This window comes from Mesoplodon densirostris, chromosome 13, assembly GCF_025265405.1.
Source record: "Mesoplodon densirostris isolate mMesDen1 chromosome 13, mMesDen1 primary haplotype, whole genome shotgun sequence".
Classification (NCBI taxonomy): Eukaryota; Metazoa; Chordata; class Mammalia; order Artiodactyla; family Ziphiidae; genus Mesoplodon; species Mesoplodon densirostris.
The window spans coordinates 22,335,866-22,352,395 of record NC_082673.1 but is presented as its reverse complement, the minus strand read 5'-3'; the positions used below and the strand labels follow the sequence as shown (position 1 = coordinate 22,352,395).

Below are 16,530 nucleotides of genomic sequence, written 5' to 3'. Positions count from 1 at the left end.
TATATATATACAAATGGAATAGTACTCATCCATGAAAGAGAATGAAATAATGCCATTTGCAGCAACGTGGATGGACTTAGAGATTGTCACACTAAATGAAGTAAGTCAGAAAGAGAAAGACAAATATCGCATGATATCACTTATATGTGGAATCTAAAATATGACACAAATGAACTTATCTATGAAACAGAAACAGACTCACAGACATAGAGAACAGACTTGTGGTTGCCAAAGGGGAGAGGTGGGGGGAGGGATTAATTAGGGGTTTGGGATTAACAGTTACACACTATTGCATATAAAATAGATAAACAATAAGGAACTACTGTATAGTACGGGGAACTATATTTGATATCTTGTAATAACCTATGATGGAAATGAATCTGCAAAAGAATATAGATATTATATATATATATATATAACTCAATCACTTTGCTGTACACCTGAAACTAACAAACACTGTAAATCAGCCATACTTCAGTTAAAAGAAAGTTCTCATCACAAGAAAAATATTTGTAACTATGTGTAGTGATGGACTCAATTTATTGTGGTAATTATTATTATTATTTTTTTTTTTCTTTTTGCGGTATGTGGGCCTCTCACTGTTGTGGCCTCTCCCGTTGCGGAGCACAGGCTCCGGACGCGCAGGCCCAGCGGCCATGGCTCACGGGCCCAGCCGCTCCGCGGCATATGGGTTCCTCCCAGACCGGGGCACGAACCCGTATCCCCTGCATCGGCAGGCGGACTCTTAACCACTGCGCCACCAGGGAGGCCCGGTAATTATTTTTTAATATGTACATGTATCAGATCAGTACACCTAAAACTAATATACTGTTATATGTCAATTATATCTCAATTAAAAATAAATAAAACTGAAGAAAAAGCAATCTCTCAAATTTCAGATAGCCTTTCTCATCTTAAAATGAGGAAAAGAAATTTTCAAAGATTTATAGATTACTCTATAAATATTTTAACACTTTTGAAGATAAAATACATATAAAGTCAAAAGGCAATTAATAAACTGTCAAAATTATTTCAGTATAAATGACATAAAAAGGTTGACGTCTATGTTAATGTATAACATATAAAGATGTCTTATAAATCAATGTGAATAGCCTAGTAGAAAAATAGGCAAAGGACATGAAGAGGAATTTTACCAAAGAACTAAATAAATACTAGGTTATGATGTGGCACTTTATTAATCTCAAAATCTCAGGAATTTAGCACAAGAAAATTGATTCCTCATTCGTGTGACAAGTTTATCACAGATTGCGGGGGAACTCTGTTTCACATAGTCACTTAGGGATCTAGCCTAAAGAAGGTCCCACCAATTTACATCTGTTCCATTTGAAACCTGTGCCCTTCTTAACCAACAAAGAAGTATGAGAAGAGGGAAGAGAATCACCTGTAATCTTTTCTCTGCCTTGGTGCCGAAGTAACACAGGTCACTTTTGCTCCCAACTTCCTTGGCTTGTACTAATAATGTGTCTTTCCAATTCCAGCATTGCTCTCTCTGCCAACCTCTCAAATTGGCAAAGATTAAGAAAAAAGAAGAGGGAAGAAAGGAAGGAAGGAAGGCAAGAAAAAGAATGACAGGAAAAAAGAAAGAAGGAATCTGTGTTGATCAAGGTATTTCTTGTCAAAAGAGCAGTGTGAGCAAAGGGAACGAGACATGAAAGTGTATGACATATTTGGAATTCTGCAAGGTCTTTAGCTGGGAGAGAAAGGACAGCAAGAAATAGGTTGGGCGGTAAAGAGAGGCCACCGGATAAAGGACCTTACAAAATTTAGGCTTCACTCTGAAGGGATTACTGATGATTTTTAAGCAGAAAGTGCTATGATCAAATATGCATTTTGAAAAATTGCTCTGGTTGCTGTAAAAAATATGGAGGTGGAAAAACTGGAGACTGAGATCAAGGAAGACACTGTGGCAGGGACTAATAAAAGTATAAATTAAAGATTAAGAATGTCCACTATATAACATATTTGAGGATACCTATTAACTTAACTCAGGAGGGGTGATCATATTCCCATGTCAATTTCATACAAAAACTAAGCATTATAAACCAACTTAATTAACCAAGCTACAAGATTTACAGTTAATATTGCAGCTGGTACAAGAAGTTGCAAAATCCTTTCCCCAACTATTCATACCACCAAGATCTTATCATTGTGAAGTTTTTTGGATACTGTGCCCTCCTTCTGGTTACTGTAATGAAATGGGTACTAATAAGCTCCAGACTCCAGAAAGCCAGCTATCTTCAACAGTATGCCTTCTCTCCTTCCAAAACCCAGAGGCTACATGCAAACCTTTCTCCGATTTCACAAAGGAAGGAGGGTTCTTAGTGTCATCTTCTTGCAGTAACCTTTTTTCTTCTATGGGGCATGTTCATTTTTTCTCTCTATAGAATTACTCCAAAGTCCCTTTGATATCTTTTGCCTTTCTTTCTCTATCATCTCTTCAACTGATTCAATATGCCACTTGCGAGAGAGCAAATTGTAGGAGTTAAGGACACAGACTAAAGTCAGACGGTCTGAATTCAAATACTAGTGCCACCATCTAATTCCTCCATGACCTTGAGCTGGCTACTTAGCCTCTCCATATAGCCTCAGTTCCTTCTAAAATGAGGATAATAATAATGCCTATTTGTGGATCCATACACTTAGCACTTTTTTTTTTCACTTAGCACTTTGACTTTGTAGTTTTTCTCAGTAAGAAGCAGAGTTTATTCTCCACCTTTTGAACTTGGACTAGTGTTTTGATTTGCTTTATCTAAGAGAATATTAGAAAGTGATTGTGTGCAGTGTAAACTTAGATTACAAGAAGCATTGCATGCATCCACTCTTTCTCTTGGAATATTGGTGTGGCCATGGGAATACTCCTAGGTTAGCTTTTTGAAAAATCAGAGACCACATAGAAAAGAGCCAGGTTGTCCTATCTAAGTCCATCCTAGACCCACAACTCCCATTCCAACTTGACAGCTGACTTCAGACAAATGAGCAAATGAAGCCAAGGTCTTTTGAGCTCAGCCCAGATCAGCAGAAACAGTGACTTGTAAAAAAACAATGTGTTGCTATTGTAAATTGTTTTACATTTTTAACTTTTTGAGTGGTTTGTCATACAATATTATTGTTGCAATAGATAACTGATTCACTATCTCATAGTGTTGAGGTTTAAATGAGTTGATACATGTCAAATATTTAAAACAATGGTTGACATTTAGTAAGTCTTATATAAATGTTGATTTTATTATTTGTAGTAGTAGTAGAGAAATGGGACTTGGATTGGAAAGTCAGATCTAAGAACAAGAATAAAGGTGGCAACGGAAAACATGACAATAGATGGGGCTCATAGAAAGCATTTAAAAACCTAATTTCATTTGTTTTTTAAAAATTGGTAGATTGAAACGTGCATTTATTTTTGCCAAGTCTAGAAACATTCCCAAAATTAAAGGAATAAAAAATCGTAAAATTCTATAAAGACAATGAGAACAAGAGGTTAGAAGATGAAAAAAGTTATATCAGTTAGAAGAGAACAGGTTCTCCTTAGCAAAAATTGTTTCATCAGATTCTATGCATGGAAGGCAGCAGTAAGTGTGGCTAACAAAGAAGCACTGGAGACAAGTGTCTATGCAACTTAGTTTGATTCCAGTCCCACAACCCTACCAAGCAAAGGAAGACTATTACTATTTCCATCCATCTCCCCAGCCCCTCATAGGAGTTTGAAGATAATTTTCTTGGGGGACAGGACCTAAGGGACTGAACTTGGAACAATAAGCAAAGTAGAAGGTGGTACTATGGTAAAGAGAAGAGATAAAGAAGGTTAAGAAGAAATCTGCATGCTTAAAAGAGTAGATCTCCTTTCTACCTTAGCATTTGTAGATAGCTTTATATTAACTACCCTCTTCTAAGAGATAAGAAGACTTTTCTCTGCTTTTAGCAAGAGACACCATGAACAAAACAAAACAAAACAAAACAAGAGGGGAAAAAAATCCTCAAGTGTAAATAATGCAGGTAAAAAACGGACATTTCAATCTCTCTCTGTCTCATAACATAAAAGAAAATATTGGAACCACAAATCAAGATTAGGCTACTATACAAAAAAAAAAAATCAGAGAATAAGAACTCAAAATGGAGGTTCTAATTAGCCACTCACTACTTTAAGACACCAAAAAAGTGTACCCTTATTGTAAACAGGCACTGTAAGTAACACAACCTTTGATAGACTTATATAGCCAAGCTTTTCATCATCTAGATGGTCCAAGAAATCTCATACCTGTAACTCAGATTAAGATGATCCCAGACTGGAAGTGCCTTCAGTTACCTGACAAAAGAAAACAAAAGTCCTTTCTAGGGGACGATATTCATCATTCTGGACTTCAAATTATTCTTACAAATGAGGTTTCTAAACAATGTCTAGCACACAATGTGATGTGCCATAGCCAGACACACAAAGAAATAAGACTCCATGAGTGAAAATAAGCAGAAAAACAGGAGATAGAAACATACCCACAAATACTTGATATTCTACCCTTATCATAAACAAGTAGTGGAGGTATAAGAAGACTACAAAGCATACGTGCTTACTTTATTCAATAAAAAAATAAAGGACCAGGGCTTCCGTGGTGGCGCAGTGGTTGAGAGTCCACCTGCTGATGCAGGGAACACGGGTTCGTGCCCCGGTCCGGGAGGATCCCACATGCCGTGGAGCGGCTGGGCCCGTGAGCCATGGCCGCTGAGCCTGCGCGTCCAGAGCCTGTGTTCCGCAAAAGGAGAGGCCACAACAGTGAGATAAATTTATATTTATTTATAAATAAATAAATAAAGGACCAAGTTTAAATATTTCAGCAGGCACTATAAACTATAAAAAGTGGCACAGCACATTAAAAAAGAACCAAATATAAAATCAAGAACAGAAGAACATAATAAATTTGGGAAAAAATTCTATGGGATTTATCATTTGATTAGACAATATTAAAGAAAAAATTAGTAAACTAGAAGAAAGATTTGAAGAAACTAAACAGTGTGAAGCACTGAAAGACAAAGGGATGAAAAATATGGAGGAAATGGTAAGAGATTTTGAAAGTATAATGATAAAGTATAACATCTCAGAAGTAGAATATAGAGAACATGGCAGAGAAAATATTTGAAGAAATAAGATCTAAGATTTTCTAGAACTGATAAAAGATAGCAACCCACAATCAAGAAGCTTCAAAAACTAAAACAAGATAAATAAAAAGAAATCCATATCTGGAAACACTGTAGTAAAACTTTATAAAAATTAACACCAGTGGGCAAAATGTTTAGAGTCATAGGGAAAGGGACAGATTATTTTCAGAATAGCAACGTATCCTATGACCAGTAACTCTACACGCCTGAATAAGTTTTCCAATGCATATCCTCAATAAGCAGATCTCTAAAATAGACCTAAATACCACCTGTGAGTTAGGCCATTCCATTGTTGGATAGCTCTAAATGTTAAAAAGTGCTTTCTTTTGCTAAGCCATTATCTGACAACTTGTGCCCAATGGTGTACTGGTAAATGATACATTTTTAGTATTTGCTGGTTTCTGTGGCAGAAGTACTCTCACCATGGCTTGCTTCAAGCAACCAATGGGACGTCACTGAATGCAGACCTGAGAAGAGATGCTTGTCATCAGCTCTCCCAGGCCAGTAGGAGCCAGTACTGGAACATTCTTGATTGTACTCCTGATTATGTCTTTTCTTGTCAAGGTTAAATATGACTAATTCTTTAGTTATTTCCCTGATGTAGTCAATTATCTGTGGAATATTCATGCATTCAATGGATATTTATTAAGGACTTACTATTTGCCAGGAAAGGTTCTAGGAATTAAGTATACATCAGTGAACCAAAAAAATGTCTTCATGGAGCTTATGTTATAGCGAGGAGAAAAAGACAAACAAACAAGTAAACATGCAATCTGTCAAATGTTGATAAATGACATGGAGAAAATTATATGGGAATATGGTAGGGGGAATTCTTATTTTATAAGGGAGAAGACCTCATGGATAAAAGGCCATCATATATTTCTTCTCTACTCTCACTCTTTGCCATAATACTACTGATTAATTAGAGAGGAAAACAGTTGGCATGAAGAAAGTTGAATTTATGAAAACTTTAAGACGAGATTAAATAGAGTATGCTGAGACTGCAAATCAAGTGTTCAAAAGAACTGATCCAGAAGATGCTTCTTACAGACATCCATGTGACTCGCTCAATCACCTTTCAGTCTTTGTTTAAATGTCACTTTCCCACTGAAGTCCATTTAGAATCACAACTCTTCCCCACTCACACTCCCCTCCACATACACACATTCTCTATCTTGATCCTACACTTTTTTTCCATAGACCTTAATAAATTTCTAACATTTAATATAATTTTTACTTTTTTATTGTCTATTGTTTACCTCCTCCACTAGAATGTAACTCAACTTAACAGAAATTATTTTTGTTTGTTCTGTGCACTGAAATATCCCACACAACCAGAACAGTGATTGGCACATAGTATTACTTGATAACTATGTGCTGAACTTTTTTAAAAGTATTATTTAGGGTTGGGAGAGACTTGAGCACATTTATGTGCTAACCTTGACTATTTCTAGGAAGATACAATGATTTCTTTAAACAATGCAGCAGACTATTATATATTTCTTGAGTAACATGTCCTATGAAGTGGCGGCTCTATGCTTTGATTTGCTTGTTTGCTTTACTATGTTAGCAATTCTCCCTAATGTTTAACAGGTTTTCTAACCATGTCTTCCTCATTAGATTCTTTTTTTTTTTTTTTGGCTGATCTGTCTTAACTAAGACATTGTTTTTGCCAGTGAAATGTAATATTTTCTATTTCTTGTTATTTCCATTCTTTCAAAATGATATTCTGTGTCATTTTCATTCTCTGAGATTTCTAAACTTCTATTCAGATTAGAAAAGGAAGGCTCTTTTGATTCTAACTCCAAACTAACCCATACTATAAGTTTTCTTTATCCTAAAGTAAGTTTTTGAAATTAGCTTATTTTAATTTAAATTAGCAAATTTTAAGATTTGCTGTTTACCAAATACAAATGTCCTTAATGTATTAAGCTATTTCAATTTATTTTTTAAGTTTTCAGTATATATATTTTCATTTTGTAATACATGCTCTAAGTGGCCTACAATGAGACCTAATAAAAAAAATAGGACAAAAAAATGGCTGTTGTGTGTACTGGTACATTGGTCACTTAAGAATGATCCTCTGAAACTAGCAGTTTTTGCAGGCATTCTCCAATAACTGCCAGATTTCAATCAGTGACTTTAAAGTAAAATCCAAAAACAATCAAAACAAAACAAAATTAAGGATTTTCAATAGCCACAAAGATCACTATCAGAAAGAAAAAAAAGATTAGAGGCCCAAAGAAATTTTGGGAAGTTGAATCTAGAAAAGTGATGGAGTTGATCAAATTCGTACTTTGTTGGTGTTGTTATTGTTACAGTTGGTTTGTGTTAATCTTGATTGAGACTACCATCTTTATGACTTTAGTTTTATCTAGGTCTTTTGAGGCCCTTGAGAAATATTTATTTTGGTGATGTAAATTTGACTTAATACAATTCCTTCTTTTCTTTCTCCTGATAAATCTTTATCAAATATTAAACTGTAAAAGGAAATTAACCTACAGGCAAACCTGTTTTTGCAAGTAAATCTCCTTGGCAGTTCTCTTTCGGTACTTTTCCTGTTGTGTAGGTGCAGCTAAATCAACATACCGTTTCAGTAAATGGAATTAACTGGACCTCCGATTGCCAATAACACATCCATTAGTATACAAACAGATTGGATAATGCAAACTACATAGGCTACAGCTGCTCCTTCTGAAAGGCAATTTGGGCAGTATTTTTCTCTTAGACTAGCCAATACTCAATCCAGAAGTAGACAAGTGAGTGCCCTAGAGAACATTTCAATAAGGAACATAAAATTAGGCATAGTGGATTTAGAGTGGATTCTGATTATTTCGAATTACAGAATTTAAGGAGTGAAATGAAAGTGGAGGGGGCACAAAGGAAAAAAATAAATCTGCTGTCTTGGGTTTCTCGGTTCCAACCTTTCCTACTTCTTCAGAAAAACCCAGTTTTAACCATTAATGTATAAATATGTTCTAGTGCCTCTCATACATGAAAACAGAAACTTCCATTATGCTTTACATGCCTTTCAAACCATTATCTGATTCCTTTTATCTTCACCAGACATCTTAAAGAGTTGTCTCCTCTCACTTTCTTTGCATCTTCCCTTAATGTCTCAGAAACTGGAATATTGCGTCTAACTACACTGCTTTTCTCAAACTGTTGTCATGAGGACCATAGACAATCTCTACTATGCCAAACTCAGTGGGCACACTTTTCAAACTTCATTTTGTTCAATCTCTTTGTGACATATGGAAATTCTGACTACTTAATCTGTTTTGAAATTCTATCTCCCTTTGCTTTCTGGGATGCTAATGCCTCTCCTACTTCACGGTCTATTATTTGTCAGTTTGTTTGTTGGCACCCAATTCTCCATCTACCCTTAATGCCTATGTCTCAAGCTTCCTCCTTGCACTGACTGTCTCTTTCTTCTCTCTTTGAAGTTGCAGGTTGGATGATTTCATTCATTTCCATGGCTCAAGCAATCATTGATATGCTGACATACACATTTCCAGCAGTTCCTGATATTTTGATGGGGCCGTTTTGATTCAGCCTTCAGAAGAAACCTTTTTATTTTCACTCTTGAAATGTTCAAAACTGGTAGTCACATCCTATCCCTGGGCTGCAACCCATGAAATTAAATATGTTTCATTGTTGAACTCAAATCAGTCATATAATGCTTAAACGTTAGTTTCTAGAAAACAACAGAATGCCCAAATCTTTGTATGAAGCTAAGAAAATTGGAAAAAAATGGCCCTGGCTCAGTCGAATATAATATGAAGAACAAACACTCCAATTATGAATATAATTGCAAACTTCTATGTAAAATATTATTAACTTGAATTTAGCATTATGGTAAATTTCTGATTTATTCAGGAATGCAACAATAAAAATTACCATGTAAATAGATGTTAGGTAGTCATTTGACAAAAGTTAAAACTCATCCTCAAGCTCAGGCTTGAAAATCAAACATATCTGATTTAGAATTATAGGTTATTCACTTATAGCTATCTTTCCATTGGATGTAAATTAACCTATTTTGGAGACTAGTTCCACTAATTTTTAAAATTAGTATAGACTGCCTTAATCCTCTGGTTTGAAATACATCTCAAACTTTCCTTTACATAATATTCTTTATCCTTGAAATTACATGTTTAACATCTGTTTTCTCCACCAGACTGAAACCACCTTGAAGACATGCCTTGCTATTCACCATGTGTAGCTTAATATGTGTGAGTATGCATGACCAATTATAAAATTTGTGGGGTCCGATGCAAAGTGAAAATGAGGGTCCCCTTGTCCAAAAATAATTAAGAATTTCAGGACAGTGCCTGCAGAGCATTAAATCAAACCCAGAGCCCTTTCTAAGCACAGGCCCCATGTGTTCTACACAGAACACATGCCCATGAAGAAGTCCTTCGTGTGTGTGTGTGTGTGTGTGTGTGTGTGTGCGTGTGTTTGAAATATGTTGAATATTATGCCTGGAAAATTAAGTTATAGGAACTTCAGAAAATATCTATAGACAGAATGATATCTAGCATTCAGATCTCAGACTACAAAGAATGGTCATATTAAGTTGGGTAAAAATAGTACAGATAATTATCAAGAAAAGATTTTCAGGTTACCCATAATGAACTATTTAGATTGAAGATTGTAGAACATTTAAAAAGACATTAGTTAATCTTTAACAATTCTCTCTTTAAGTTGATATTCATATTGCTTTGTTTCCATTTTTTTTCAGTACATTGTACTAATCATTCTGAAAATGTTGTCTTCCTTCTTAATGTTTATTGGTTATAATTCATAACCTTTAATACTACTTTGTTTACGTATTGGCTTTTCTGCACAATTCTTGTGTCTATGAGTGAACATAATGGTAACCACTCCATCTCTCTATTACAAAACATTGGCATATAAAAATTCATAAAACACTTCTTTTTTTCTTATCTGTCCTATGAAAAATAATGTTCAGTTTATCAAAATATCAAACACGCATTTAAGACTACATTTGGATTTTTTTTAAATGGTATTAATTCTGTCATAGAAGAAAATAACTAGATGTAGTTAGAATGTGTCAATTTTCATGTAACAATAAAAATGCCAAATGCTTTATGAATATTGTCTTCAGAGTGATCCTTCACGTTTGGGGTCAGAGTCCAGTGTGGAATTTACATCTCCTCTCCTGGAGCTCTGAATAATTTCTGCTCCCCAAAAGTTCAGTTATGCACAAGCCCTTGTTCAACCAGGTTTTACGGTGATTGCATGAAAAAGGAAGATGGATTTCCTGTTGAGCAAGTTATCGGTGGATGCTCTTTTATCTGTCCCTGAAAAGTTTAAAAAAAAATTAAAAACCTGCAGGCTTTGTGCAATTACATACCTCAATGCTGCTGTCAGGGATTTTAAATAAATCAATAGCCAAGCTAGTTGTGTTTAGTTACAGCATTCATTTTTACCAGTTACTCCAGCCTCCTGTTTCTCTACTCCCCACCTCCAGGCTAGGTTCCAGTCAGATGGACATACGTGGCTTTCCCCAGCGCATTCTGCCTCCTGTTCTCATTGGCTTCCCTTGTTCTCTTCCCCTTTCCTCCTATCCCCCTCCTGCCTTCACATCCTTTCCCTTCCACACATGTTCTCACTCATGCATCTCACTCAGTTCTCCCCACTCATTCCGTTACTTTCTGCATGGCTGTGTGTTAGATATTGTTCTAAGTGGAAGTCAGCTTGGCTGAGCACAGGGAGGACAAAGGCCATGGGTACCAGAGGGAGTCACAGAGGACAGTGGGGCCCAGATCACACGGGGCCTTGAAAGCCCAGTGTGCAGTGGGAAGTGGCCAGAGAGGGGTCACAGAGGGTGGCAAATGTAAATAAATATGCTGCTGCTATGAAGAGAATGAAAAGGTTGTGGGTAAGAGTGAAAGCTGGAAGATCCCTTAGACAGCAGGGGTTTAATGGTTTACCCTTAGGCAATTCACAGAATAGATTCGGGATTTATTTTAGAGGTAGAGTGGACAGGACTTGCCTATGGGTTGGATGTGAGAAGTGAGACTAAAAGAGAAATAGAAATCCAAGTTTCAGCCTTAAGCAACACCGCCTCAGTCTCTATTTCATTGTTTTTCTCCCTTCTTTCTTTTCCTCTTTTCTTCATTCACACTATAGCAGAATCTGGAATGTTCACATGGCCAAGTTAATTGACCTGCTCGGGTCTCAATTCAGAATTCACAAACTCTAGAAACTTTCCCCGAGGTCCCCATACTGGGGGAAAGGCACATTCACATGATATGTGACCCTGTCTCTCTCCTGGCATCAATGTCTACATTGTTCACAGGACTTCTAACACAGGGCTTCCAAGTGCAGACTCTAGAGCTGGTTTATAGTAGTTTTGTGTCCCAACCCTGTTACTAACCAGCAGAGTGAATCCGGCAGATACTTAAGGAAGTCTCAGTTCCTACATCTGTGAAGCGCAGATGACAAAACTGTCTACCACACAGAAAATTTTGCTTGAGATGACATACATAAAAGACTTAGCACAATACTAGTACAGAGCAAATGCTAGATAAATGATAGCCATCATACTATTAGCACTGTTATTACTTTACATTACCCACCTCCATTTACGCAGGATTTCTGCAGAATATCAGAAATCAAACGAAAACAGAAAATACCTAAATAATTCAGACCTAGGGAAAAAAATAATTCTTCTGTAACAGACAGTCAAGATGGATAAGTTGATTTATTAGCCAATTCAGATACATGCACACGAGGCAGTCATTGTTACCATTTATTGTCAGTCTCCACTTTCTCCACCTAATTTGGGCTTTGATTTTCAGGTCCAAAGATAGCACTTACCAGATTAGGTGGACACACCGGGTTATTTTTCTTTGAGGTCTCACCTGGGCAGGTGCATGTACAAAAGACAGAGAGGAAGGAGACTAGAGAGGTTAGAGAGGTTGAGGGCGTGGCCCGTGGCCCTCTTAATCATTCTTTACTTCCCCCTTTTTTTTTTTTTTTTTTTTTTAAACAAGACGACTGACTTGGCGTCGTCCACCACCACATCCGCGGCAAGAGTTGCGACGCCTCCTCCCTGGCGTCCGCTTGCAATAGCCCAGTTTTCGCCCTACACATTTGTGACTTCTGTGGACACATTAGCAACCGATGCTTTTAGATCCTAGTCGCCCGCCTTTGCCAAGGCGGTTTAGAGGTCATCTGGAAAGTCTTTGCCTCGAATCACCCCGATTCAGAAGGCCAACTCATTCCTTCTGCGGTGCTTTGGGACTCCGCGCCCTCCTCTGGTCCTGGTCCAGGTGCACAGGAAGCGCTAGGGGAGGACGCAGGTAACCAGGAGAAGGAGGTGTGCGGGGAGGTGCAGGTGCCCCAGTGATTCACTCAGAGATCCAACCTGCAGACCCAGCGCAAAGTAGAAACTGAAAGTACACTGTCGGCTGATCCTACGGAAGTTATGGGAAAGGCAAAGCGCAGAGCCGGCCCGTGGTGTGTGCCGCCCCCCTTGGGATGGATGAAACAGCAGGCGCGGCGTGGGTAGGAGGAACCAGCTGCAGAGACGGCCCTAGCCGGCACAGACTCCCGGCAACTCCGCGGAAGACCAGGGTCCTGGGAGTGACTATGGGCGGTGAGAGCTTGCTCCTGCTGCAGTTGCGATCATCATGACCACGCCCGCCTCCCGCAGACCATGTTCCATGGTAAGCGCTCCTCTCCCGGGCGCATAAATTCGCGCGCGCCGCACGCCAGGGTACTCTGGGACATGCTGCGGGGCCCCGCGCCCAGGCGCGTCCGGGAACAGCCCGGCCTTGCACTTTGGACCTGCGGAGAGCCCTGGCTCTGCCCTTGGGCAGCCGGCAGCCTCACCCGAGTACTCTGGCCCATCACCATTTGCACCTGGGACTGCTGAGCCTGGCGGGCTGCGTGGGAGAAGCAGTCCCCGACGCCTGCTCTCTGTCCCGAGACCGGGCGCTGCAGCCTCCGAGCCGCTCAGCGGTGGCAGCCCGCGCCCAGGTCCAAATGCTCTCCGTCAGTCTCCCCTCGCCAGAGCTGCCCGCTGTCAACCCGGTGCCCAACCCACCCTCCCCGGGCTCCTGGTCGCGCCACGGTACTCACAGGTGCCCCGGGATCGGCGAGGATCTGGGCTCTTGCAGCTCCAACCCCTTAGAGAAACGAAAGCGAAGCTCCCACGGGACACGCTTTTAAACCTCAAGGGGACAGGTCTCTGGAAAACCCCGCTTTTCCTCATTGAGGCTGGGAGTTTCCAACTGGGGCTGTACCTTGTGTCTTTTGCTGGGAACCCAAGTGCTCGGGCTGGCACAAGGCCACTTTCGGGTTTTGGTTTCTTTCCTATATGGGTACTCCTGGACGGAAGCAGGATTAACAGGCATAATTCTAAATTCTAGACCCTTGCCGAGATTTAGTCTATTTTATCTGTGTGCAATACGGACTTAAAATGGCCAAGGGCAGAGTTGAGGCGAGCTGGATTCCCATTGGCAGCCATATGGCCAAGGTAACGGGTCCAGAAGTTGACTGGAAGAAAACAGGGGGAAAAGAGATGTGAGTGGAGAGGATCTGCTGAGGGAAATTCTACTTTTTTTATAGTAAGTACTTCCTTAAGCAAAAGGAGACGGGTGCGGGAGGGTGCCAGAATAGGGAGCAGATTGTTCTTGTGTTTGACGCCTGGTCTGTGCCCTTTCCTGGTGGCACCGTTAGATCAAAAGAGTCCTATCCCTACTCACAGGTATTAAAGCAGCAAAAATTAACATAGTCAAGAAGTACCTGATCAGTAGCAAAGTAAAGGGGGGTGGGGAGCGGGTTTAGCGTATAGAAGATTTGTAATAGGCGTCCTCCAGAACTTTAATATAGAATTAGAAATTAGGTATATCCCTGTTTTCTTTACAATGCTCATGGATCTCCTGCAATTGCTTTTTTCTGGACCACTCCCAGTTCTAATCTTTTCATCACCTCTGATCTAGAGTGGAGAGGTGAAACAAGAAAAGGAAGCTAAGGTGCCCATTATTAACAAGGAACCTCTATTTCCTGAAGTATATCTACACTAATCGTGCATCATAAGTTATCAGCAACCAAAATATTAGAATTCTAAACTCCTCATAATAATAATGATGAGTGATTTTGATAATGATTTTTTTTCCAGTAGAGTTCACTAGAAGCTTAAGGATAGCATTACTTTTTATCCTTTTACTTTGCCACTTCTTTTGGGAGTTGAAGTAGTTGAGGACCTACTATGTGGTCCTCAATTGTGCTATCTAGTTTAGATAATTTAATCATATTTGAGGACCCAAAAATGGAATACTAATAAAAACAGAGAACTGAGAAAGATGAAAAAGCCTGAACAAGTATAAAGGAGGATCACAGAGGGTACCACATCAGTGTTGCAATACCTTAAACAAAAATGGAAAATGTTATTTTGTAGGACCAGCTTACATGTTGATGTCACACACGTGATGTGAGATTGCTTTTCTGGCCTCATCTCTGACACAAAACCTAATGCAATAAAGCAAATAATCAGTGTCTTTTTTCCTGAAATAGGAGTACGTGATGCCGTGTTTCAGGAACTGGCCAAGGAAGCGCTGTAGTGAGATTCATCTGGAGGAAGATGGACTTTTGTACATTTCCCTTGACTACACACATGCAGTTATTTTTATAGGAAGCAGTGCAGCTCAGCAGCTAAAAGCTTAGTTTCTAGACTCTTGGATTTGAATCATGCCTCTTACAAGACATATTTTATATGGGGAAAAATGTTTGAGCCCCAGATTCTCCATCTGTAAAAATGTTAGTGATTGGTAGTACTTACCTCAAGAAATGGTTATGGGATTAAATGAAATATTGTATGCGGTATTCTAGGATGGCTTCAGAAATGTCTTTAACTGTTGTTTATCATGGGAGTTGTGGATAGAATTTATAATCCAATCTTAATATGTTTGTGGAATGTATTAGAATTCTTTATGTGAGCATAATCACATTCATTTTTGTAACCTTAAAAAGCTGATTTTCATATATCATATGGTTATTTCCTACTGTTTATTAACTTTTTCTTTTTTATTCACTTACTTGTGCCAATTGTTCATATTAAAGCCAAGTCTTATATATTCAGATAATGTCTTTCTTTCCATCCTAAGTGTCTTTTGACCATTTCTTTAAAACCCCAGTGAAAATAGGTCTATATAATGTCTATAATAGACAATCAATACACACTGATTGGTCTTAAACACTAATGAAAGATTGGATTTGAAGGACTGTTGAAACTAATTTGTTCATGTTCACTTTGACCCCATAACTTAAGCATCTGAGGATTAAATGTATTATTTGGCTTAATTTAAAAACCAACAAGAATTTTTTTTTAGACGGCCATCATTCTGGTTTAACCAAATTCCCTACTGAAAACAAATTCTCCAGTTTCAATCCCTTCAGGAAATTTGAAGAAAATTCCACAAGCCCAAGCTTGCCTTGCATTATTCTTTATGGTTTGTATTTTTTGTAACCTAAGGGAAAGTTCAAGGTGGGGGGAAGGAATGGGTATCTATGTATAATCTAAAACAAAACAAAAATAAAAGCAGAGTCCTTTTCTATTGTGACAACAATGTCAAAAGCGGGCTCAAACTAGGCAATATTAATATGTTACTGTCTATGTGGTGTGGAGAAAAGACTTCAATTGCAGACCAAACCGTAGGTCATTAATGAGAAAGCTGGGAACCTCTGAGATGTGGGTCTGAAGCCCTGGGTGTATTTGCAACATTGTTGGTCAGGCAATTTCAAATCTAAAGAGTTATTGTATTTGGATGGCTAGGTAGATTCTTAGAATTAAGGTGCCTAAGAGTTGAAAGCGACATTAAGAGATCATTTAGTCTAAAGTGAAGCTTTTAAGAGGCTCTGTCCTTCAGTCAGTCACACGACTCATTGACATACCAACACACAACCCCGTGTCTCCCTCTGTACTTTGCATTACCCTAGTCTATCTGGGGCTAGCCTATTTAACAACAAAGATGGCAACCAAAGACATGCTTTACAGATAAGGCAAATATTGTTTTAGAATTGAGAAACTAGTTACTCAAAAAAGACTGAATTTTCCACGAAGCCATTATTTGAAAGCATTGACACAATGCCATCCAATGAGTAAATGGGTCGATGTGAATTTTGGGAGCACTAGTTACTGAAATTTGGAGTGAAGAGGGCACAACAACTAGTGCTCATAGAAAATAAAACCACCTCCTTTATTAAAACATAAAATGTGGACCTTTGAAATGATGTTTATGTATACTAGTAAAAATGTCTCTTTTTCATTCTAATATTTAATTATTTTGTTAAATTTCTTTTAAAGCTCATTTCAAGTTATATGCTGTA

The 16,530-nt window shown here is 38.4% G+C and overlaps 1 protein-coding gene across 4 annotated transcripts in view; it reads left to right on the top strand.

Moving 5' to 3' along the window:
* Positions 1-12,856: 12,856 nt before the first annotated feature.
* IL7 (interleukin 7) overlaps positions 12,857-16,530 on the top strand; it is a 49,058-nt gene continuing 45,384 nt past the window's right edge. For all 4 annotated transcript variants that reach the window (XM_060116331.1, XM_060116330.1, XM_060116329.1 and 1 more), the window contains exon 1: positions 12,857-12,866. In XM_060116331.1, coding sequence (XP_059972314.1) covers positions 12,857-12,866 — 10 coding nt within the window. The remainder of the gene's footprint in view (positions 12,867-16,530) is intronic.